The 26,064-nt window shown below is 39.4% G+C and overlaps 1 protein-coding gene across 3 annotated transcripts in view; it reads left to right on the forward strand.

Moving 5' to 3' along the window:
- The window catches only part of sbno2b (strawberry notch homolog 2b), a 221,084-nt gene that overhangs the window by 120,984 nt on the left and 74,036 nt on the right, over positions 1-26,064 (forward strand). Inside the window, exon 1 of one of the 3 annotated variants that reach the window (XM_061977840.2) lies at positions 9,161-9,453. The exons of the other annotated variants lie outside the window; for them this stretch is intronic. Coding sequence (XP_061833824.1) covers positions 9,394-9,453 — 60 coding nt within the window. The 5' untranslated portion in view covers positions 9,161-9,393. Of the gene's footprint in view, positions 1-9,160; positions 9,454-26,064 lie in introns of those variants that run through there. 3 annotated transcript variants of the gene reach the window in all.

A 26,064-nucleotide genomic window follows, 5' to 3' on the forward strand; every position in this document is an offset into this window, starting at 1 on the left:
ATGACGAGAATTTATAAAAAGTATACCGTATTTTTCGGACTATAAGTCGCAGTTTTTTTTCATAGCTCCAGTGCGATTTATGTTTTTTTCCTTCTTTATTATGCATTTCCGGCAGGTGCGACTTATACTCCGGTGCGACTTATACTCCGAAAAATACGGTATAGTTTGCAGTGTGATGTATGCCAAACCTACCAACTTTTTCATCAAGACGAGCCTGCGGGATGAAAACGTAAACTTCAGATCATAGATGTAGGAACCTGGGGAATCATTAGAGACAGACGCATTTTCCCACTCAAAAAATTATACTGCAGAGGAGAAAATGTTTGTTTTTGAAATCTTCAACTCTAGTGCTTTAATTTTGAAAGTGCTTCACAGCGTCAAGTCACTTTCCTTTCCTCACCGGCGAACTGAGCTTTTGGGAGACAAAAGACAGCCGGCGATCTTTAAAACAATGTGTTGGGAAAGTTTCTATTTAAAACAGCTAGTTAATAAATCATTGCTGTTAGAACAGTTTCTAAATATGAATCTAAGCTGAGTGAAGTCATCTTTATCACAGGATGGTCACTCATCATTATTTGATTGCGAACTTTGCCAGTGTTCCCACATCCCAAAAAAAAAGGTAGACACAGCAACAAAAATGCCTTCTCAGCTTTTTTAAAGGGTAGGGTAAGTGTCACACTCAGTACATTATGTCAGATATTATTTGCAATAATGTCGTATCAGCCTGTGTGTGTCTGCAAAATATTGTGTTCATTTTGTCATAATGTTTAGCAAACACACATTTGCATAAAGAAAACATTGTCCAGTGCCTTGTTGATAGTATTACAAACTTGAAAATGATCTGTCTATGGTACACTTATAAAAGATACAAATAGCAATCCGCCATTTTCTCAAACACTGAGTCAAATCAGCTCTGTTATTTTCCGTTTTTTCGACTGTTTCCTGTACCTTGGAGACATCATGCCTCGTCGGTGTGTTGTCGGAGGGTGTAACAACACGAACAGGGACGGATTCAAGTTGCACCAGTGGCGCAAAGATGCGAAAGTGGCAAGAAATTGGACGTTTGTTCCGCACACTTTACCGACGAAAGCTATGCTACGACAGAGATGGCAAGAATGTGTGGATATCCTGCGACACTCAAAGCAGATGCATTTCCAACGATAAAGTCAAAGAAATCTGCCGCCAGACCCCCATTGAATCTGCCGGAGTGTGTGAGCAATTCAGGGACAAAGGACCTCGGTAGCACGGCAAGCAATGGCGGCAGTTTGTTCCCGCAGACGAGCGAGCTAAACCCCCTGGATGTCTTGGCTCACACCGTCCCGAAGATGATCAAGAGAAGAATATCGACCCTAGCTTCCCTGGCCTGCTGACATGAGGGTATGTCTACAGAATATATTAATTGATGAAAATTGGGCTGTCTGCACTCTCAAAGTGCATGTTGTTGCCAAATGTATTTCATATACTGTAAACCTAGTTCATAGTTGTTAGTTTCCTTTAATGCCAAACAAACACATACCAATCGTTGGTTGGAAGGCGATCGCCGAATTCGTCCTCGCTTTCTCCCGTGTCGCTGGCTGTTGTGTCGTTTTCTTCGGTTTCGCTTGCGTACGGTTCAAACCGATATGGCTCAATAGCTTCAGTTTCTTCTTCAATTTCGTTTTCGCTACCTGCCTCCACACTACAACCATCCGTTTCAATACATTCTTAATCTGTTGAATCGCTTAAGCCGCTGAAATCCGAGTCTGAATCCGAGCTAATGTCGCTATAGCTTGCTGTTCTTTCCGCCATGTTTGTTTGTGTTGGCTTCACTATGTGACGTCACAGGAAAATGGACGGGTGGTTAAAATCAGGCACTTTGAAGCTTTTTTTAGGGATATTGCGTGATGGGTAAAATTTTGAAAAAAACTTCGAAAAATATAATAAGCCACTGGGAACTGATTTTTAATGGTTTTAACCATTCTGAAATTGTGATAATGTTCCCCTTTAAGAGTTAACTACGGACAAACTGTGATTAAACATCCCTTATTTAAACCATATTTAATTTTTTGTGATTTAAAGGGACTTGTTCAACGTTACATTTTTCAAATGAACAAAAAGCACTCCAGTGGCTAGCTTAAGTTGTTACTATTAGTAGTATAACAGAATATATTCATTTTTTTAAATGTCTGTACTTTTCACAATTACTAATGGTATCGAATAAAACTTGCTCTTTGACCAAAGAAAAAGTTGAGCGTTCAGGCTGGCTCTTACACGCAGGGAGCGCGTGCACATACACACAACATTCTCAGAGATGCAAGTAATAATTATTGTTATGAAATGTGACACATTCACTGATTGCTAATGTTAGTAGCTATTGCCAAATTCCTATCATTTGCTGACAACAAACAAAGCTAATGCGTGTGTCTTATGTGGAGCGTAGTTTACGTGCTCAAGCCGAAAGAGGGCGCCTTATACTGCTTACAGCACTTTGGAAAGTTAGGGCCTCTCGGCAGCCAAATACAGGGTGCAAACAGCCCCTTTAACAACATGAGTAAATAAGTTATTGACTTACAGTTGGTGAAGTAAGTAAGTAAGTAGATTTTATTTATAAAGCACTTTTCACACATAAAATCACAAAGCGCTGTACAAAAAAACAATTATTCAATTCAAAACAACAGGGGCAAGTTCATAAAAAGGATACAAAGTGGATTAAAAATGATAGTTAAAAGGTGCATTAACTAAAAGCTTTACTAAAAAGAGAAGTTTTCAAATGTTTCTTAAAAGTTTCAACACAGTCAAGATCACAGAGGGACTGGTGCAAATTGTTCCAGAGTCTGGGAGCTATAGCCTGGAATGCCAGGTCTCCACGGGTTTTAAAACAAGTTCTTGGGATCCTAAGAAGACCCTGGTCTGAAGACCGGAGGCTGCGCCCTGAAGAGTAGGGGCATAGCAAGTTAGTGATGTACTGAGGGGCCCCACCATGGAACGCACAGAATGTCAGGACTAAAATCGTAAACTCAGTGTGGAATTTAACTGGACGCCAATGAAGACTGGATAAAACGGGGGTGATACGGGCTGTTCTTGGTGCATCGGGCAAAAGTCTGGCAGCTGCATTTTGTACAGTCTGAAGTCTCTTCAGCGTTGACTTGTTGAAGAGAGTGAAAAGAGAATTGCAATAGTTATAATACGAGACAAAATGAATGCGTGAATGATCATATCGAGATCCAATTTTGACAACAAAGTTCTCACTTTAGAAATATTTCTGAGATGATAAAAACAGTTTTTGTTCAGTGACCCTCCAAAGACATTGACTGATCAAAAACAACCCCAAGGTTTCTGAGGCTACTTTTAACAGAAAAACTCATGTTGTTACTTGGACTCCATGTACTGTAAATAAGCGCTGATTTTAAAGATGATGTCCATGACATTGCACATATAATTTGTCTATATATTGACGAAAAGATGCGGGATTATGAGCGACCAAGTCCGCTGTTGCCTTTTGAGCCTTCTGATTGGCCAAAATGCTTATGACAGCCAGTGTATGTGTTTTAATGTGGACGTTTTTATATAAACAACAACACTGGTGTTGATGGAGATTTGTTTACACAAACCAGGAGCAATGTGTGTTTTGGAAAGTACCCGTGTTTCTGAGGACTAATGTTGATTTTTAGATAGAACATTCATGGTTCTTTATTATGATAAGTCCAATCAATTCATTAATTAAAGAGGAACTGCGCTTTAATTGGAATTTTGCCTATCTTTCACAATGAGAGACAAGAAGGCAAATGTCTTTTCTTTATTGCATTCTAACTCGTAAATAAACGTAAATACAAGTCTGCTTAAAATGGAGTCAATGGGAGATCCTCTACTCTGCCCTTAAAGCCTTTTAAATAACCATGGAAAAACCGCCAACAACTCCATTTATATTTCGTGACCTGTATATTAACCAAATATTATAGATATTGTTATTATAAGCGCTAACGCAGACAAACTATTTATAGCAGCGCCATGATCAAAAAGAGCTAACTAACTTGTTCTGCTATACCAGGGGTCGGGAACCTTTTTGGCTGAGAGAGCCATGAAAGCCAAATATTTTAAAATATATTTCCGTGAGAGCCATATAATATTTTTTAACACTGAATACAACTAGATGCGTGCATTTTTAAGTAAGACCAAACATTTTTAGAGTATAATAAGTCTCTTATTCTTTTTAATAGCATTGTTATTCTGAAGCTAACCAACAATAAATAAAATACTTCTTACCATTAATGCGACTTCTTGAACAGGTGCGTTAGAAAACGGATGGATGGATTAAAATGCATGAGAATGTTTTATATTTTGAACGTTATTTTTAACACTGTGATTACCAGCTGGTCAAATGCAGAGGACACATTTCACCACACCTAGTGTGTGTGTGACAATCATTGGTACTTTAACTTTAAAATAATTGACCTTTAACATAGGTGAACATTATTATAGGACACACACACACAAAGATGTCAGCCAGGAACACCAACCTGCCAACCGCTTCATGATGCTGTGTGACAGGCTGTGTTCTGAATATTACTGTTAAAAAGTCATTAATTATAGTTACTCGTTAAAAGTAATTTAATTACTAACTTAATTACTTTAATAAATGTAATTAATTACTAGGTAAAGTAATTAATTTGTTACATTAAAAAAAAAAAAAAACTTCAAATATCTGGCATAATGCAGTTAAGTTTCAGTGTGTGCGTGTGCCTTTTAAAAAGCGTTGCCTCGTAACGTGTGATGTCACCGAGTCCAATGCTCTGTCTGAGTCACAGGCTCGAGCTGTTTTGATATTTCTAGCAGTTAGCAGCAGCATTTTGTCGGCTCTGACGGCAGCTCTTTTTAATTTCTTTCACTGGTTTGTTACACCGCTGCCTAATAAGTAGATTGATTGTGCTTCCATGGCTGTATGTTCTTATCAACAAACGTGGTATTATTTGGATGGCATGTTTGCCACTTCAATCATTGATTTGTCGTCACCAGCGCACAGTGCAGTTTGTGTCAAGTTTTAAGGTGGTGAAAAAAACCTTGTATTTTTCTGACCAGTTCCTTTAACTAAGATCTTGTTTTCTTGCGCGTTGCAAGACTTGAAGCTCACTCACAACTCAAATACTGCCCCTCTCCCTTCTGTGCATGGCGCTGCAGCGCAGAAAGAGGGACACACACACACACACACACACACACACACAGCTGTCAGCGTGCACAGAGTGATCACTGACACCTCCGCGTCAATCAATTGTTCATTTTGGTAAATGTTATGGTTTAAGTTTATTTCAGACATATTACACAGATGGGCAAACATTTTACTCTAATTTGATCAAATTTGGATGGATTAATTTCAAGAGGAATACCAGGGCCGGTATAGCTCGGTTGGTAGAGTGGCCGTGCTAGCAACTTGAGGGTTCCAGGTTCGATCCCCGCTTCCGCCATCCTAGTCACTGCCGTTGTGTCTTTGGGCAAGACACTTTACACCTGCTCCCAGTGCCACCCACACTTGTTAAAATGTAACTTAGATTTTGGGTTTCACTATGTAAAGCGCTTTGAGTCACTAGAGGAAAAAGTGCTATATAAATATAATTCACTTCACTTCACACAGGGTATCCACGGGGTCTTAAAAAGTCTAAAAAAAGTCTTAAATCCAATAATTTGAATTTAAGGCCTTAAAATGTCTACAATTCTCCTAAAATCTCATAAAAGGTCTTAAAAACGATTTTGAAAGGTCTTAAGAGTCTATTGATGTTACTTTTATTTAAAACATGCATTAAATTCCGTCTCACTTTGAAATGTTTTGATTTTTTTTAGGACGGTATAGCGACTGTAGAGTTTAAAGTTAAAGTGCCAATGATTGTCACACACACACTAGGTGCGGTGATATTATTCTCTGCATTTGACCCATCCCCCACAGGGGAGCAGTGAGCAGCAGCGGTGGCCGCGCCCGGGAATCATTTTTGGTGATTTAACCCCCAATTCCAACCCTTGATGCTGAGTGCCAAGCAAGTTTGGCCATTGTTTTTATTCTGACTTCCAAATAAATTTTGGTTCACAACAGAGTGAACCAAAATTGGTGTTTTTGGTTAGGTTAAGCGTTTAGTTTTCCAATGTGAAAGAGCTGTGAATAAATTCATATCCTTTGCAAATAATTCCGGACCTCCAATTTTCCTTCAAGTCTTTAGTACTTTTTTGCCTGTATCGATGTGAAATGGGTCTTAAATTGTATTCATTATGGTCTTAAAAAAGTCTTAAATTTGGCTTGTTGAAACCTGCAGAGACCCTGAATACGCTAATTAAAGGGTTAAATCTGTATTTGCACGTGTGCTACATTCTTTTCAATACTCGCACAACCTATTTTCTATGCGATTGAATTGCTCGCACTGTACAGCCCTGATTATGAATGTGCCCATTACCTTGATACATACTGTATATACAGCGATGATGGAGGGGTTTGGATGGTTCTTAAGCGTGATACAGACAGAATAAAGCGACTCCCATAGGCTCCATTGTAAGCAGACTTTTGATCACATTTATTTACTAATTAGAACGCATAAAAAAAAAAAAAAATGTGTGCTTGCAAAAGGATTGTGAATGATAGGCAAAATTCCTAAGTGCAGTTTCCATTTACCTATCCTCTGCAGACTATTTTTTGTTAAATTAGCCTGGTATAAACAAGGATTGTAATATTATGTTTACTTCATTGATCTTTTCCACACTCCCCACTGTCTGACGATGTCTGGTTTTGTCCTTTTCTGTGGCACAATGGAAACAGACTTTAATGCACTGGATGAGCAGAGAAGTCATTTGATGACAAAAGTCTACAGAATTTGTCTGGAAAACTGGAATTTAAATATCAGTTTGGAGGTCTGGTTTGTTCCCTTCTTTTTAGCTTGTTCAGCTAAAAGTTGGAAGTCCTCATGAGTAATAGATTCAAGCCTCTGTGGTGCCACTTTGCTTTTTGCACACAAACACACACACACACACACACACACACACACACACACACACTGAAGATTCCCACTTATACGATGACACCATAGATAGGCGCCACTCTGTCTATAAGCGTCTCTTCTGGGTTTTGGCCTCGCAAAGATGGACATGACATTATATTATACTGACATTATTTTATGGATTCCTGGAAGCCGGGTGTGTGCATAATGGACCTCATTTGTTTCACCAGCGACAAGTAATTCGTAATCGTGTTCAGTCAGCTTGTTAAGATAATTCATTTGTTGGCAGATTTTTTTAAACATATGAACTCCAGTTAATAACTTCCTAATGGATACAATTTTGTTTCTTTCTCAAACATCCCAAAATGCATTTTTGCCGCATGCACCTGTCCTGTTAAAGGCCTACTGAAATGCGATTTTCTTATTTAAACAGGGATAGCAGGTCCATTCTATGTGTCATACTTGATCATTTTGCGATATTGCCATATTTTTGCTAAAAGGATTTAGTAGAGAACATCGACAATAAAGTTTGCGACTTTTGGTCGCTGATAAAGCCTTGCCTGTACCGGAAGTAGCAGACGAGTAGCGTGACGTCACAGGTTGTGGAACTCCTCACATCTGCACATTGTTTACAACCATGGCCACCAGCAGCGAGAGCGATTCGGACCGAGAAAGCGACGATTTCCCCATTAATTTGAGCGAGGATGAAAGATTTGTGGATGAGGAAAGTGAGAGTGAAGGACTAGAGGGCAGTGGGAGCGATTCAGATAGGGAAGATGCTGTGAGAGGCGGGTGGGACCTGATATTCAGCTGGGAATGACTAAAACAGTAAATAAACACAAGACATATATATAGTCTATTAGCCACAACACAACCAGGCTTATATTTAATATGCCACAAATTAATACCGCATAACAAACACCTCCCCCCTCCCGTCCATATAACCCGCCAATACAACTCAAACACCTGCACAACACACTCAATCCCACAGCCCAAAGTACCGTTCACCTCCCCAAAGTTCATACAGCACATATATTTCCCCAAAGTTACGTACGTGACATGCACATAGCGGCACACACGTACGGGCAAGCGATCAAATGTTTGGAAGCCGCAGCTGCATGCGTAGTCACGGTACCGCGTCTGCGCATCCAACTCAAAGTCCTCCTGGTAAGAGTCTCTGTTGTCCCAGTTCTCCACAGGCCAATGATAAAGCTTGACTGTCATCTTCCGGGAATGTAAACAATGAAACACCGGTTTTGTTTGTGTTGCTGCAGTCGGCCGCAATACACCGCTTCCCACCTACAGCTTTCTTCTTTGCTGTCTCCATTGTTCATTGAACAAATTGCAAAAGATTCACCAACACAGATGTCCAGAATACTGTGGAATTTTGCGATGAAAACAGACGACTTAATAGCTGGCCACCATGCTGTCCCAAAATGTCCTCCACAATCCGTGACGTCACGCGCTGACGTCATCGTACCGAGACGTTTTCAGCAGGATATTTCGCGCAAAATTTTAAATTGCACTTTAGTAAACTAACCCGGCCATATTGGCATGTGTTGCATTGTTAAGATTTCATCATTGATGTATAAACTACCAGACTGCGTGGTCGGTAGTAGTGGATTTCAGTAGGCCTTTCATACATTTCTGTGTTTTATGTTTGTGTATTCTGTAACGCAATATAAATGCCACCTGACAGGTGAAGTCTGCTGCATTTGCATGTGTGACTACTCCCTTCTCTTGTTTGTTTCCTTTAGTTCACCTTCTCGCAATGAGCGCTTGAATTACTTATAAAAGCAAATGTATTATTAGTTAGCTGGGACAGGGGGAATTAATTTAGAGTGGCAGCTGGCTCTTCTTAAATAATTATAATAGTCATTAATAAGTGCACTAGCCTTATTAACTATAGTGGTAAACAGTGGGATGTGCAGGGTGGCTGGGTCCATAGCGCAATACTGTTTACACTACAAATGCGGTTGAGTTACACCATGTACAGTAAAAAGGGTCTGACTGCCGGTAACTCTAGTCACTTACCAACAAAAGCATCATTTCCTGAAAGCTCCTCCTCTCCAACCCTCCCTCTGCCCTCCCCTCCTCTGCTTGCTCACTTGCTCATTCTCAAGCCACCTTTTTGAGCTAAGGGAAACTAGTGCACAATCACTATGACTTATCAGTCATCCTAAATACGCTAGTGCCATTGCGTAGCAGGAAGTATGTTTTCATATTGACCAGAGCCTCGCCTCCAATCGTAGGCAGATGTGTTGCGTTCAACCAAAGGAGAGGAGCTGACAAAGGGCTGGGTTCTGCAAGGTGAATAGGTGTTGACGCCTATGGACCGGGGCTGGTGCACTCAGGGCTTGTCGGTGAAGCCGGAGGGTGTGGATGTGTATGTGTGAGTGTCTATGTGTGTGCTCAATCCCTCCTCTGAGCAGTGTTTGGACCCATGTCTCTCATGCAGTTCTGGACTAAATTGTATTCACAGCTGGGACGGCCACTTCCCAAGGTACTTGTGCTATTTACTTGCTTTTGTTTATTAGTCTTCACGAGGGTTTCCCTCATTTGTTTTACTAAATGTGTATTGGGTTGCTGATTTGAAATGTGGAAAGTGATTTTATTCATTGTGCAGTTTCTTGACTGCACAAAATCCATGACTGTTTACAACTTCAAGAGGCCAATTTTGACAAAGACTAAAGTAGCTGTGTCATTGAATGACTGTAATACAGTTTTTCCTTGCCAGTTATATGTGATACACATCCCAATTTAGAAAAGAAAAAAATAATTTACAAAGTCAAAACTCACAGCATGCTAGCTCAGATAAAAACCTTTTATATGATTAATGTGATCACTCTTTCCCGTCGCGGGTGATGCATAGTACAGAGAAGAATTGGAACTGTGCGACTATGTAGAGCAGGGGTGTCCAAACATTTTGACTTGGGGGGCCGCATTGGGCTAAGAAAATGTTGTTGAGGGCCGAAATTCGACTGCGTGTAAAGTAACTACTGTATATACATTATATATATGATGTATGTGTGTGTGTGTGTGTGTGTGTGTGTGTATATATATATATATATATATATATATATATATATATATATATTAGGGTTGTACGGTATACCGGTATTAGTATAATACCGCGATACTAATGAATCATATTCGGTACTATACCGCCTCTAAAAAGTACCGGTCATATTCCCATCACGCTTTGTAATGGATGGGTGTAATTTTGATTTTTTTCCTGGTGATTGGACGTTTTTTTATAATATCCACAAATTTCAGTGACCATGTCTGTTTACATTTTGTATTGGTTGGATTTCTTTTTTCTTTTTTCTGCACCATGACTAGGCAAGGTTGTTTGCATTCAGTCATATAAATATATGCTGCACATTCCAAACATAAAAAGTCATTGACCAGGAAAAACTCATTTTGTCCACCAGATTGTGTCAAAATAGCAGCATTTATAGCATGTTATACTTTTGAAATTAATGCAATCTTCCAGCGGGCAAGATTTCTTATTAAACTCATGATGTCTCTTGGGACAATTTGAAGATGTCGTCGTGCCACATTTGGCCCACACTTTGGACACCCCTGATGTAGAGACACAAATGACATGCTATAAATAAAGCTAAAATAGAGCTATTTAGTTTAAATAAAAACACAAATGTTTGACCTGTTTGAGCTTGAATTTGAGTGTATTTGGAACATGCATGCATACAACATGATACATCACAATTTCCAGTTCCTCTATTCAACATGTTCAAAAAGGAGGAGGAAGAAGCAGAGCTTATTTAATCCTACGCCTTTTCCTTTACGTAGCAGTTGCTAAAACTTTTGTTCACTTCCTGTTTTCAATTTATTCACAATATACTCCATAAGTAATAACAATTAAAAATAATAATAATTGGTGAAGGAAGTTATATTTCATATGGTGAGATGAGTAAGATTATCTTGAAAATGAATGGATGAAATACATTCAGAATGTTTGTCATGGTTGTACTTTGTAAACACTTTAAGTTTGAAGAGTTTCTTGGAAGTGGATCATGTCTGTACATTGTTTGATTTCTTTGCTTAATCCATTCCATAATTTAATTTCACATACTGATATACTGAAGGTTTTAAGTGTTGTACGTGCGTACAAATGTTTTAAATTACATTTTTCTCTAAGATTATATTTCTCCTCTTTTGTTGAGAAGAATTGTTTTATATTCTTGGGTAGCAGATTACAGTTTACTTTCTGTATAATTATAGCTGTTTGCAAATTCACTATGTCGTGGAATTTTCAGTATTTTTGTTTCAATGTTCTATATGAAACGTATGCAAAATACTTCTGTTGTGCTCTTTATTGTGGTAGACTTGGGAAACTAATTTCTAATGTGAGTCTTGAGGTAAAAAGGCTAAAGTTGGCAAAAGGGTCTGCTGTTTTTAGATGGAGCGTCATTGAGAAACATCAAAGTAACTAGCTTTTTGTAAGCATATCATTCTGGTAGAGGACCTCATAGGTAACCATTTACGACCTTATTATGGCTTCTTGAGTGACCTGTGAAAATGTACTCTGATTGTCTTATGGTGTTTCTCTTGCGGCGTTCACAGAAATGTATCTGTTATCAGTTGAGTAAGTGTCCATAAGTGACGCTTTTGCCGAGTCGGATGTCTTCTTCAGACACACAAAAAATGAATGAGAGTAATGCCGTCTTAGGGCTCACAAGTAAACCAAGTCTGGTTCCACACATCACCCAGTGCTCCACTGTCATCCCCAGCCACAAACCATGACAAATAATTGCCTGTCACACTCATTGTTTTCGAGTAAAAGCAAGTACCTGATATCATGTCAGGTTAAACAGTACTCTTCAGCATCTTTGTCCTCTTATAAATTACCGGTATTTACACTGCAAAACAAATCTACCTTCAAGGAAAAAATAGTCACCTGCCTACATACCAGAATTTGGTCAAAAGTCCTTACAGAAATATAACAAAAACTCTACAGTAGATGTACCTACATATTGTGAGACAAGCTGTTAAAAAGTAGTGAAACCAATTTGAACTCTGGAAGGCCAGCAGAGCAGGAAGAAAAACTCTTGATTGGCAAAGGCTGCCAGTTTCCTGGTTTGAGTTCAACCTCAACCATGACCTACTATATGCATGCAGCTTGCAGGAAGTGACCAGACAACAATGGTGCTGATGAATACTTCATAAGGGTCAAATGGGTTGAGTGTAGAGGGTTGTTATTGCCGTAGGTTAGCAGTCTTAGAAATGCACTTTGTCGTTCCTTCCTAGTCATACTTCATCCATCCATTTTCTACCGCCTGTTTCTATCGGGGTCGCTAATGTACCTAAATTGTTGTAATTTGTTGGCTATTTAAAGGGGAAGATTATCACAATTTCAGAAGGGTTAAAACCATTAAAAATCAGTTCCCAGTGGCTTATTTTATTTTTCGAAGTTTTTTTCAAAATTTTACCCATCACGCAATAGCCCTAAAAAAAGCTTCAGTGCCTCATTTTAACCATCGTTATATACACCCGTCCATTTTCCTGTGACGTCACATAGTGATACCAACTCAAACAAACATGGCGCATAGAACAGCAAGCTATAGCGACATTAGCTCGGATTCAGACTCTGATTTCAGCGGCTTAAGCGATTCAACAGATTACGCATGTATTGAAACGGATGGTTGTAGTGTGGAGGCAGGTAGCGAAAACGAAATGGAAGAAGAAACTGAAGCTATTGAGCCATATCGGTTTGAACCGTATGCAAGCGAAACCGACGAAAACGACACGACAGCCAGCGACACGGGAGAAAGCGAGGACGAATTCGGCGATCGCCTTCCAACCAACGATTGGTATGTGTTTGTTTGGCATTAAAGGAAACTAACAACTATGAACTAGGTTTACAGCATATGAAATACATTTGGCAACAACATGCACTTTGAGAGTGCAGACAGCCCAATTTTCATCAATTAATATATTCTGTAGACATACCCTCATCCGCTCTCTTTTCCTGAAAGCTGATCTGTCCAGTTTTGGAGTTGATGTCAGCAGGCCAGGGAAGCTAGGGTCGATAGGGGGTTTAGCTCGCTCGTCTGCGGGAACAAACTGCCGCCATTGCTTGCCGTGCTACCGAGGACCTTTGTCCCTGAATTGCTCACACACTCCGGCAGATTCAATGGGGGTCTGGCGGCAGATTTCTTTGACTTTATCGTTGGAAATGCATCTGCTTTGAGTGTCGCAGGATATCCACACATTCTTGCCATCTCTGTCGTAGCATAGCTTTCGTCGGTAAAGTGTGCGGAACAAACGTCCAATTTCTTGCCACTTTCGCATCTTTGGGCCACTGGTGCAACTTGAATCCGTCCCTGTTCGTGTTGTTACACCCTCCGACAACACACCTACGAGGCATGATGTCTCCAAGGTACGGAAAACAGTCGAAAAAACGGAAAATAACAGAGCTGATTTGACTCGGTGTTTGAGAAAATGGCGGATTGCTTCCCGATGTGATGTCACGTTGTGACGTCATCGCTCCGAGAGCGAATAATAGAAAGGCGTTTAATTCGCCAAAATTCACCCATTTACAGTTCGGAAATCGGTAAAAAAAATATATGGTCTTTTTTCTGCAACATCAAGGTCTGGTGATAATGTTCCCCTTTAAAGTAGTTAATCCCTCTAATAGTCAGTACACAAAATGCAGCACACCAGCACAAAAGTACATTTTTTACACCAAAAATATAAATGGTTGGCATGGTTTTCCAATAGTGGTACAAATAAAAATCTGTAGTTATCACAATCAGAAGTAAAACTTGCTGTTTGCACCAAATAAGATGACTGCAGTCTCGCGCAAATATTGTGTATGAATAAGTGCAGTTGGCAACATGCTCATACACAGAAGAGATCTTTGAGAATTATAGGTTTTAAAAATAGTTGCTATGGTGGTGGTTATATTCCTGTTTAACCTGATGAGTGAAATCATAGGCAAGCCGTCTATCCATGACAAACAGCAGGTTTCGTTTTAAATAGAATGCAGACTGAAAAAGAAAACCTTTTTACATTTCTAGGATGTTTAGTGTGTTTTCGCTAAGAACCAGATCAGCACTTCAATGTTACTCTGTTGAGTCAATAGGATCACATCAAGCACCAAACATGGCAGGATGACTAGCTCTTACAGTATCTACTGTATTTAGTAGTTAAACACTGGCTTAGTATTGAATGTCTTTGACCCTGATCCTTATTTTCTTACTGGAATGTCTGTCTAAAATGACACAATAACCAAAACTGCATGCGTTTTTACCTACAATATGTGGACTGACATTTTATTTCCTCACATTTCACAAAAAGCTTGTGTTGAATGCATGTGACATATTTTATCACATTTGACATGCTCCTATGACTGCCAGCTCATTGTCATGGCATGTATGAATGACTTCCTCTTTGAAAAAATGCACATCCAATTTTGCTTCTTCTTAAGAAAATATTTTGGGTCCCTTAGTTTTTGTGCACTTGTCTTGTTTGTGGCTGATTTTTGTCCTGTATCTGTGTTGGCCCTGCGATGAGGTGGCGACTTGTTCCGCCCGAAGCAGCTGAGATAAGCGGTAGAAAATGGATGGATGGAAAATGCATTTGTAATATATGTCATCTGCATTAGATTTTCCTCTGTTTTTTACCATTTGACTGCTGCTGTTTGGGGAAGTCGGACTGGACTTGCAAAAAGCTACCGTATTTTTCGGACTATAAGTTGCAGTTTTTTTTCATAGTTTGGCCGGGGGTGCGACTTATACTCAGGAGCGACTTATGTGTGAAATTATTAACACATTACCGTAAAATATCAAATTATATTATTTAGCTCATTCACGTAAGAGACTAGACGTATAAGATTTCATGGGATTTAGCGATTAGGAGTGACATATTGTTTGGTAAACGTATAGCATGTTCTATATGTTATAGTTATTTGAATGACTCTTACCATAATATGTTACGTTAACATACCAGGCACGTTCTCAGTTGGTTATTTATGCCTCATATAACGTACACTTATTCAACCTGTTGTTCACTATTCTTTATTTATTTTAAATTGCCTTTCAAATGTCTATTCTTGGTGTTGGCTTTTATCAAATACATTTCCCCCAAAAATGCGACTTATACTCCAGTGCGACATATGTTTTTTTTCCTTCTTTATTATGCATTTTTGGCAGGTGCGACTTATACTCCGGTGCGACTTATACTCCGAAAAATACGGTAGTTGCTTTGGACAAGTTACGGGGACAGCGGTTGTCTCTGAATAGCCTAATCTCGGAAAGTTTTTATGGGGTGACGATTACTTTTGCCACATCTGCTGCTACAGGGGCAAGAAAGCAATATTGCGGAATTAGTTGTTTATTACTTTTTCGTTACGATACATGAAGTGTACTACTGGACTGCAACCTGCAGTCTAATCTTACTTAACTAGTTTGTGTGACATCCACCAAATCCATGCAGACCTCTGCCATGGCAACACACTTTTCACAAATTTGCTTCTTAATCAGACCTCTGTGACTGCGTAAGGCGATTCAATTGCATAGTACCGTATTTTTCGGACTATAAGTCGCAGTTTTTTTCATAGTTTGGCCGGGCTCCAGTGCGATTTATATATGTTTTTTTCCTTCTTTATTATGCATTTTGGCAGGTGCGACTTATACTCCGGTGCGACTTATACTCCGAAAAATACGGTAATCAATTATCAATCAATCAAAGTTTACTTGTATAGCCCTTACTCACAAATGTCTCAAAAGGAATGCACAAGCCACAACGACATCCTTGGCTCAGATCCCACATCAGGGCAAGAAAAAACTCAACCCTAATGGGCACACATTGCACCAGGTGACCGGTGCAATGTGTGCTGTGTGGATATGGTTAATAATGTGAGAGTCCAGTCCATAGTGGGGCCAGCAGGGGATCCTCTTGCATGTATACAAGTCGGCGCTGATATTTCACCGACTGATGCATAAGGAGTGGTCCACCCAGGGTCCCGACTTCATAATATGAAATACCAGTCCATTGGGAGGCCAACAAGATAGGATGGCGCTTGACCGTTTAGTCTTTTATACGTAAGTAGTAAAACTTTAAAGTTGCATCTTAACTGTGTTGGTCAGCTTTAGGGGCATGTAGAGTTGGGTGTCATCAGCACAACACTGAAAGCTAACACCGTATTTGCGTATGATGTCACCTAGCGGCAGCATATAGATACTGAAGAGTTCATGGCCAAGAATCGAACCCTGTGGAACTCCGCACGTTAACATACTCCGAGGTCATATTGTTATGGGAGACGCACTGCATTTTGTCAGTAAGATAGGAGTTGAATCAAGAAAAGGCTAAGTCTGACATACAATAAGTGTTGTGATACATTCTAGTAGAATGTTATGATTGACGGTATCGGAAGCAGCGCTAAGATCAAGTAGCAGCAACACAGATGATGCATTAGCATCCATAGTTAGCAATAGATCATTAGTCATATTTGCGAGGGCTGTTTCAGTAGAGTGATTTGCCCTGAAACCAGACTGAAAGGGTTCACAGAGATTGTTAGACGCTAAGTGTTATTTTTATCGCCAGAGAGGCGATAGATAACTGCCAGATGGAGAGGTAGCGGTGTGACAGACCTCATTGTTAGCACCTTAAATTATTTATATTTATTACTTAGGTTAGGGCTAAGGTTAAGGTTTTCATTGGATCTTATAAAGGGACGGGCAATATGTGCACTCGTATAGATAGGAGGCAATGCCTCGTTAAGCGGGAAAAAAATATCTGGTTTTATCCAATTTTTGCTGAGACCAATGACTTCAAGACTATTGTTTTTAGTAACCTCATTAACTAATAACATTTGGGACACAATGATCTGATATTTAAAAAGCCCATATTATAGGTAGTGGGCTGTTTTGAGGCATTTTTGTGAATGGTATCTGGAGTACTAATATTAATAATTTCACCTCAATTTTGCGCAGTTATTGATATGATGGGGATCTTGAGATTATTTTCTTGGTGTTGCAAGAGATTTGACGCGTCATAATTTGTATGTCCACCTCTGGCACTTTCACTCCAGAAAAAAAATTATGTGAGTTATTTATATTTCTATGAGAAATGCTATGTGTGCAGGAATTTTCCAGCTTGCCGTTGGTTAGTTCTAGCTTAACTGACTCCTCACCCGGGCTAGCAGACACTGTAATTGCCTCTGTTCGAGCTTTCTCTAGTGTAGTTAGTCAAGTGTGACTTAAAAAGTAATCTATATTTTTGTTAGCGAGATGGCGCCTTTCCGGTCAGGGTGAAGACCGATCCAACCTCAGCAAGCCTGGTTTGCCCCAGAAAGAGGGCCAGTTATCAATAAACGTTAGTCCTTGTTCTATACAAAACTAGCCAGCCACTTGTTAAGCGAAACTAATCTGCTATACCTCTCATCATTGCCTGTCGCATGGGGCGCCAGAGACAAGTACTCAATGCCTGGACATCTTTCTAGCGATATTACAAGTCCTAGCTATGTTCCTCTTTGCAATCTCTGATTGTCTCATACTAGTGTCATTGTTCGGGTAGATAGTGGTGCGATTAGCCTGTCGTACGTGTTTACTATGTCTGTTGCGAGTCAGCTCCCTAAGACTAGCTTCAATGTCAGGTGCTCCGGCTTCTGGAATACACTTAATTATTGCTGGTTTACTAAGCTGTATGTTGCGGGTGATGGAGTCCCCCTATGACTAAGGTATGGTGTCCAGTAGACTGGGGTGTAGGACTTGCTAAAGGGCTAAATCTATTATGCGTCTCAACCGGTTCACCGTGGCTTGTAGGCCGCTTAGGACTGCTACAAGCTGGGCTAGGCAGCTCGCTACAGCTGACGCTACCAAACGTGTTTGAGACTTCTAAAGTTACAAAATTACTCTGCTCTAACTGGCGGACACTGGCCACCCTATCCATGAGAACGGTGCACGAAGAGCAGGGTGCCATAATCTCGTTGTTTCTTTCACCGAGTCGAGTTCTTGCTGGAACCTACACATGGAGGCCATTGCTCCAGGAATATAGGTTGTTTCACTTACCAGAGTACTAGGCCAGGGTGATATCATAACCCTTTACTCCTGTTTACACTGCATTTTCACTGATACCGTTAAGTATTTGGTCTTTTGTGGAAAACCAGATCTAAGGTAACCATTAAGGCACAAAAGTCAAAGCTAAAATAGTGCTTATGGATGGGACGAAGAGGGTTTTAGAAGAATAGGAAGGTAAAAGACATGAGACGTTTAGTAAAATGGTGACATCAGTTGTGTTTCTCAACCCTGGAAAAGCAGCCAAGCTGGCAGTGTGTAGGCGGGGGAAGCCCTCAGCACTGAATGTTTTGTTTATGCTCTGTGTGGCCAACAACTCGATACCAGACAGAGTACTTGCCTACTTGAATTTTAGTCATAGCACCATCATCCTAAAATTAGGTATCTGAATTTTTTTTTTAGTTTTAAATGGCATCTTTTTTTGATGACCTTTTTTACTGGTTCGTTATCAATAGCACAACTATGATCAGGATCAGGCAGACCACCTTTGAAGGTCGTATTGAGCCATAGCAGTACCGCTGTAAACTTTGAATGTCGGAGATTACAAGACAGGTTTTACCACATTGCTAGACAAGTATTTATCCCAGACGAGGGCTCGAGTGTTGACACAAATCTGCGGTAATTCAGTTTCTTTGTTGGTGTGAGAATATCCTACCTTCCCTGTGCTATGTTTAAAAAGCAACAATAGCTCATTGCAGGATCTTTTGTTTGGTCTTTTGACTCCGAGTACTATTTTGCTGGAATTATGTGTAAAAGAAGCACATGACTTTCTGTTTCCCTGTCTTCTTCCAACTGTGTAATAGATTTTTTGTTCCCATCCAATCATTCTTTGTTTGATATTCATGTTACACCCACTCTCAACTGTTGGTACATCATGAAATAAAAAGGCACGTAAGTGTGCGTTCCTAAAATGGTGTGGTCGTATTGAAGTGTATTGTTTCAATCAGAATAGTCTTTAAAAAAGTCCTTATTCATAATTACTTGTTACTTTACCAAAAAAGGTGAGGGGGTTTAGGGGGCGGGAGGTTCCGTCTTTCTGCCCACGTGGGGTGTGATCTCTCGCTGGCTTGGGGGAATGCTGTTCCCTGCCTTGTCTTCTGCTGGGCACATCTCTCTATGGCCTGCCTTGGCCCTGTCGGGCGGCACACTAGTCCTGGCTCTGGGGCTCCTGTCGCTGGCTGGCCTGGCTGCGTGGGGCCGGTGGTCCCTTGTTCCCTGGGCACCTCACCTGTTGTTCTGGGTTGGGCTCTCTGGGTGGCTGGGGCCGTACTTTGGCTCCTGCACACGTTGGGAGACAAATATACTGTACATACAAATTCACATACATACTCGCATACACAGAACTATTGATACATATATACAAACTAGAGATGTCCGATAATGGCTTTTTTGCCAATATTCCGATATTGTCCAACTCTTAATTACCGATTCCGATATCAACCGATACCGATATATACAGTCGTGGAATTAACACATTATTATGCCTAATTTTTTTGTGATGCCCCGCTGGATGCATTAAACAATGTAACAAGGTTTTCCAAAATAAACCAACTCAGGTTATGGAAAAAAATGCCAACATGGCACTGCCATATTTATTATTGAAGTCACAAAGTGCATTGATTTTTTTAACATCCCTCAAAACAGCAGCTTGGAATTTGGGACATGCTCTCCCTGAGAGAGCATGAGGAGGTTGAGGGGGGCAGGGTTGAGGTGGGGGTTTTGGGGGGGTTAGGGTGTAGCGGGGGGTGTATATTGTAGCGTCCCGGAAGAGTTAGTGCTGCAAGGGGTTCTGGTTATTTGTTCTGTTTTGTTTATGTTGTGTTACGGTGCGGATGTTCTCCCGAAATGTGTTTTGTCATTCTTGTTTAGTGTGGGTTCACAGTGTGGCTCATATTTGTAACAGTGTTAAAGTTGTTTATACGGCCACTCTCAGTGTGACCTGTATGGCTGTTGACTAAGTTTGCATGCATTCACTTGTGTGTGTGAAAAGCCGTAGATATTATGTGATTAAGCCGGCACGCAAAGGCAGTGCTTTTAAGGTTTATTGGCGATCTGTACTTCTCCCTACGTCCGTGTACCACTCTGTACAGCGGCGTTTTAGTCATAAATTTAACTTTTTGAAACCGATACCGATAATTTCTGATATTACATTTTAAAGCATATATCGGCCGATAATATCGGCAGCCCGATATTTTCGGACATCTCTAATACAAACATACGTCTATTCATTCATTAACACATACATACACGCACACATTGGTACTTACCCACATCATGTACATAGGTACCTACGCTCCCACTTACATACACAAACACAGTACATTCACTGTACAAACATACATGTGCACATACTGTACATATACAATCACATATGCATTCATACAGTTATGCATATAAACACGTTTCATCAAACATATATTAACGTTGTTCCCCTTAGGGAAACTGGGTAAAACACGGCACACTGACAAAGCTTAACCTATTGTTACTATAACAATCTACAAGGTTAATACAGTTCGCTTTTCTTTCTTCCCCTCCATTTATCTGCTTTCTTTTGTAATTCAGGTTATCATTACATATATGTATTGATGCATATGAAACAATTGTATTGTTGATAATAGAGGTAATTATTTGTATAATTCATTATTATCAAAAGTGCTATTTCTATTGGTATTTTTATTGCAATAATGTTTATTGTCATTTCTGTGTTATTAATATTTACCTCACTAACTGCTTCTTTGCTATAACTTTTACTATCATATTTGTACATATCGTATTTGCTAATGCTGTTCTGGGGTTGTTGTTGTGGTTTTAATTGTTGTTGTTTTATCTCTGTTTTACCTCCTTCTTGTCCCTGCAATTTCCTCCTCTGTCTTCCTTTTTTTCTCTTTCTATCCCCTCCTGCTCCGGTTCGGATGTGCTAAACACGAATATAAGTCCATTTAATAAAGTCAAATACAAATAAGGCAACAAGAGAAGTCTCCCACACTTATTTTGTAAAGCAAATCTGTGTAGCAATTATGGGCATCCACATCAACAATATGAGTTGCCTGAGTAGCTGGAAAGGACAAAAAAAAAAACATATCGGTAACAGCTTTGTAGCGTACATAAAAATAATTAGATTACACATTACTAGTAAAAGTAACAGCGTTATTAAAGCGTTATTACGAACACAGTTTATCAGTGATGCACAATAGTCTTCTGTCATATCTGTATATTACTTTTGTGTTGCTCCCTATGGGTTGTAATCAAAATGCTTTGGAGGGACATACTAGTATACTTGTAATACAAATATCCTCAAAGTGTTATCATCATTAGACAAATAGTCAATTTAATCTATTGTCAGCTTGTACACTTTGTAAAACACACAGACATGTACAGTTCCTAGAATTTCTTGTTTGGCATTGTTGGAGCTTATCATAAGATAAGCAGTGACATTGTTGATTTTATGCAACAGGCGCCTTCTCTTCACAGCTCCCAAATTGAACCGCTAATACGTCATGAGTCGCACATTTTTTCATTCATTATGTGTGGCGTATTTATTTGGCACATTTATTTTTCCATTAAAGTTACTCTGCTGGTATCCTCTGTATTGGACAGATTGGTTGCAGTCATTTTCTTTGAAATGTTTGCCTCTTGTCATTCATCCCACAGCATACTGACACCTTTTCTCTTAGATAGGTTTTACAGCTATGATTTACAGCCTCTATGTCATGGGTGTCAAACTCTGGCCCGTGGGCCAAATTTGGCCCTTGAGGCAATATCAAATTAACATTAGAACTGGCCCGCTGGTATTCGCATTCACCGCTAATACTCATACTTGCCAACACTCCTGAATTTCAGTGCCTCTCCCGAAAAACTCCCGGGGCAACCATTCTCTCCAATTTCTCTCAATTTCTACCCAGACAACATTATTGGGGGCGTGCCTTAAAGGCACTGCCTTCAACGTCCTCTACAAACTGTCGTCACGTCCACTTTTCCTCCATACAAACAACGTGCCGGCACAGTCGCATTCTATATGCGGCTTTGACACACACACAAGTGAATGCAATGCATATTTGGTCAACAGCCATACAGGTCACACTGAGGGTGGCCGTATAAACAACTTTAACACTGTTACAAATATGCGCCACACTGTGAACCCACACCAAACAAGAATGACAAACACATTTCGGGAGAACATCCACACCGTAACACAACATAAACACAACAGAAAAAATACCCAGAACCCCTTGCAGCACTAACTCTTCCGGGACGGTACAATATACACCCCCGCTACCACCAAACCCCGCCCACCCAACCCCAACCCCTTCGAAGTAAATTTTGATATTTACCTCAGAAGGCTGCAAATAGAAAAGAGGCATTCAATTTATTATTGAAATTTTATTTAATATATCATTGTTTTTTCGTTTCTTTTTTGAAAATTGATTTTGCACTATTAAGTTGTATAAGCGTTGCTTGTTCCATATTCAGTGTTAAAGCAAATCCGTGTAGCAAACTGAGCAATAATTAACGTTTTATTCATGCACTTTCTCTTGCTACTTCAAGGCTTGAATGTTTGATTCATTCATTATTGTTATTTTATTTTCAACTTTATTATTAGCCTGTGGAAAAAGTTTATTTTGATATTTACCTCAGAAGGCTGCAAATAGAAAAGAGGCATTACATTTTTATTTAAATTTTATTTGATATGCCATTGATATTTTTTAATTATTATTATTATTATTTGAAACTCGATTTTGCATGTCACTATAAAGTTATATAAGCCTTGCTTGTTCAATATTCAATGCAAAACTTGTTCGGGTCCCTATTAAAAGGTGAATTTGGCCCGCAGCTTTGTTCAGTTTTAAATTTTGGCCCACTCTGTATTTGGGTTTGACACCCCTGCTCTATGTGGTACACAGCTTGTCACATTATGTCCTTTTAATCAGAAGATTGTTTAAATTCACTAAGAGAAAAGAGGACATGTGTTTGCATTGAGAAACAAAGGTAGAAGTGGAACATGTGAAACAATATTTCGTCGAAAATCACAAGACAAATGAGAGAAAAGAGAAGCCTTTTGTGTGATTGTTCACATGTCTTTCTGGGGTAATATGCATTAACAAGTTCTTTTTTGTGTAATTACTTGGTTATTTATCGGTTACACCAACCCAAAAAAAAAAAAAAACATTTACGAGAAGCCATTTTGCAAGAAATGGTTGCAGAAACCTTGTTTGGTTTCACAAGAAAGAGTGTTTGTGAGGCCGGATTAGCAAGGATGTGTGACTTTGCTTGCAGCAGGAGCCAGATTATCATCAGAGCGGTTGGAATCCAAGCCTTATCTCTGCATGGCAGGGCCGCCGCAGTCTTAGGAATAGTAGATGAAGCAGCCCCGGGTACAGGTCTCTGCCACTGGACAAACCGCCTCTGTTCCTCTCTGCTTAGCAACTCCATTAGCATGGTGCTGAGGTCGGCCGTGTCTCGGTTAACGCATACCTCCTGCACTTTTAGGAAAGGCTAAACATCATTTTTTAAATAGTATTTTTCTTCTATCGCACCGGAGCATACATTAATGAAGTTTTAAATTCAGATTTTTTTTAAATGCACATTTTATATCAAGGCAAGTGAATTTTTTTCACAACGCCAATTCACAACAAATAGTTCAACCAAGATTTTTGGGAAAAATATGCCAAAAATCCAAAAGTTCAAACTGTAATCATGTGTAAGGATTAGAGATGCGCGGATAGGCAATTATTTCATCCGCAACCGCATCACAAAAGTCGTCAACCATCCGCCATCCACCTGAACCAACATTTTATCAAAACCACACCCGCCCGTTGTTATATATCTAATATAGACGATGCAAGGCATTACTGAGGTTATAAAGCTTTTGCCTGTTAAAGAAAGGAGACTGATCCAATGTAGCAGAGACATTCAATGCGTGCCACGCATCTCTTGGTCACGCATTCGTGGCTAAGAGATATTAATGCGTGATATTATTATTTATCATTATTATAATATTATTGTCATTTCCATTAAGAAAGTGTTGACTATTGTTGCCAATGCCCTCAGATCAGGAGTGCGTTCCTCACACTTTGTGTGCGCAGTTGCAGCAAGCCGAACGAGGCTTTTAAGAAGTTAAAAAAATGTTTTAGAAAGACTAGGCCTATATTTTCGTTAGGTAAAAAAAATTTTCTGAATTTATTTCAATGAATATTAACTTGTTAAACGTTATAATGCTCAAATAGGGACGAGGGCGGGGTGCACAGTGAAGCAGTGAACAATTTTGCGACAAAGATGAACCTTTATTGATTGATCTGCAGCCATGACAAAATATCAGACAATCTCCATTGTCAACGACAGGCAGGAAAATAAAGATAAACACATAGCCTATGTTGTAGGCATAGGCTCATACGTTTTTAAGTTGAAATAAAAAAATAAATAAAAAATGTGCCTCATAAGCCTTAGGCTGTCAATCACGCGCACAAACTTAAATTATACAATAACATATGTATGTCATCTCTATTTAAACAAAAATAAATTAAATAAATAATAATAATAAATTCTCTGCAACTTATTGGCCAAGGCAAATAGCTGAAGGGGGGGAAATCAAACCCATCAGATTGCACTTTATCATCAAACTTGAATTATAATGAAAATAGACGGTCGCGACAAACAAAGCAGGCTAAATATCCTTACATTGTAGCCAATCGGAGATGCGCTTCACTTGAAAGCGAGGCCAAATAATTATTCACACATAGTAGTATATCTTGAATAGAAAAAAACCACAATAAACAACGCAATTGCCTTAATTCCTTTGCATTGTAGTGCGCCCAAACAACACGTAACCATCAAAATTATTTAGCTGACCGAACTCAATATAGGTTAGACATGGGCTTATTTGGTATAGCCTATAGGTAACGTAGACTAATTCGTTTAACATATCCAACCGTATGTCTACTTACTTTTTTTTTTGTTAGCACTATGCAGGAATGAAATGTCATCTACAGTGCCAGGATTCATGCGAGAGCGCCTGGCCTCTAAAATGCGCCCTGCTGCGCTGAAGGAGCGCTCACTTGCGCCACTTGTTGCTGGGACGCGGTGCCTGATGAAAAATTGACTGTTTCAAAGAGTGCTGCTCGTTTTTCGTATGTGGGTAACAACATTTAACTATGTATATATATTTCCGAATTGGTTCAACCGCAACCCGCCCGCATCTATTTAAAATTTATTTTTACCCGCCCGACCCGCGGTTTATCCGCGGACTCCGCGGTTGTGTCCGCAAACCGCGCATCTCTAGTAAGGATGTATATCCTGAGGATTTTATCAAAAAGATGTCCTTATCTATATTCCTTATCAATATCGGTATGTATCGGTATTCTTATCAGTACTATATACAATTGGTGTTTAAAAAATGCTTCTTTTTTTTACATTTGTTATTGGCACAAGAGGTTAACATGATTTAAAACCTAACAGCAGAGAAATATTTTATTAACACATGCTTTTTACGTCTTTAACAAGTCAAATATGTTACAATGCAGTTATATCATCATCCACACAGATCCATCACTGTTTCTATTCATTACAATTCCACTCAGCTGGCAATAATATTTATGTAGGCGGAACACATAACACGGCGACTCGAGAGCTGTTAGCAGATGTTATCTTGTTTCTGTGTAACTTCATGGATTATTTTATTACTTAAATTGTTCACTTTTTAGAGTGAATTAATATTAACCAGTGGATTACTGGCTTGCTCGACACTGGACTTTGAGAAGCAAATATTGTTGTGTTACAAACTTTTCTGTGCTATTGCGTTCATATTTCTTTACAATGAGATAAAAGATTGTAAAAATATATTCCAATTGAAAAAAAGATATAAAGACAGAACAATAAGATCATATGAACAGCCATAAGTGTTTACATTTTGCTTTATATTTATTATTTTACTTATTTTTTGCTTGGTTTTGTATTTGTTTTGTATCATCCCGTGAGGTGTATATTACTTCTTTTGTTTTTTTTGTTCGGTTTGTACTTCATGAAGTTTTGCACTTGTGTTTTTTTGTTTGTTTTCGTTATATTTGGATGTAATTGTT

Source organism: Nerophis lumbriciformis, linkage group LG18 (genome assembly GCF_033978685.3).
Source record: "Nerophis lumbriciformis linkage group LG18, RoL_Nlum_v2.1, whole genome shotgun sequence".
Classification (NCBI taxonomy): Eukaryota; Metazoa; Chordata; class Actinopteri; order Syngnathiformes; family Syngnathidae; genus Nerophis; species Nerophis lumbriciformis.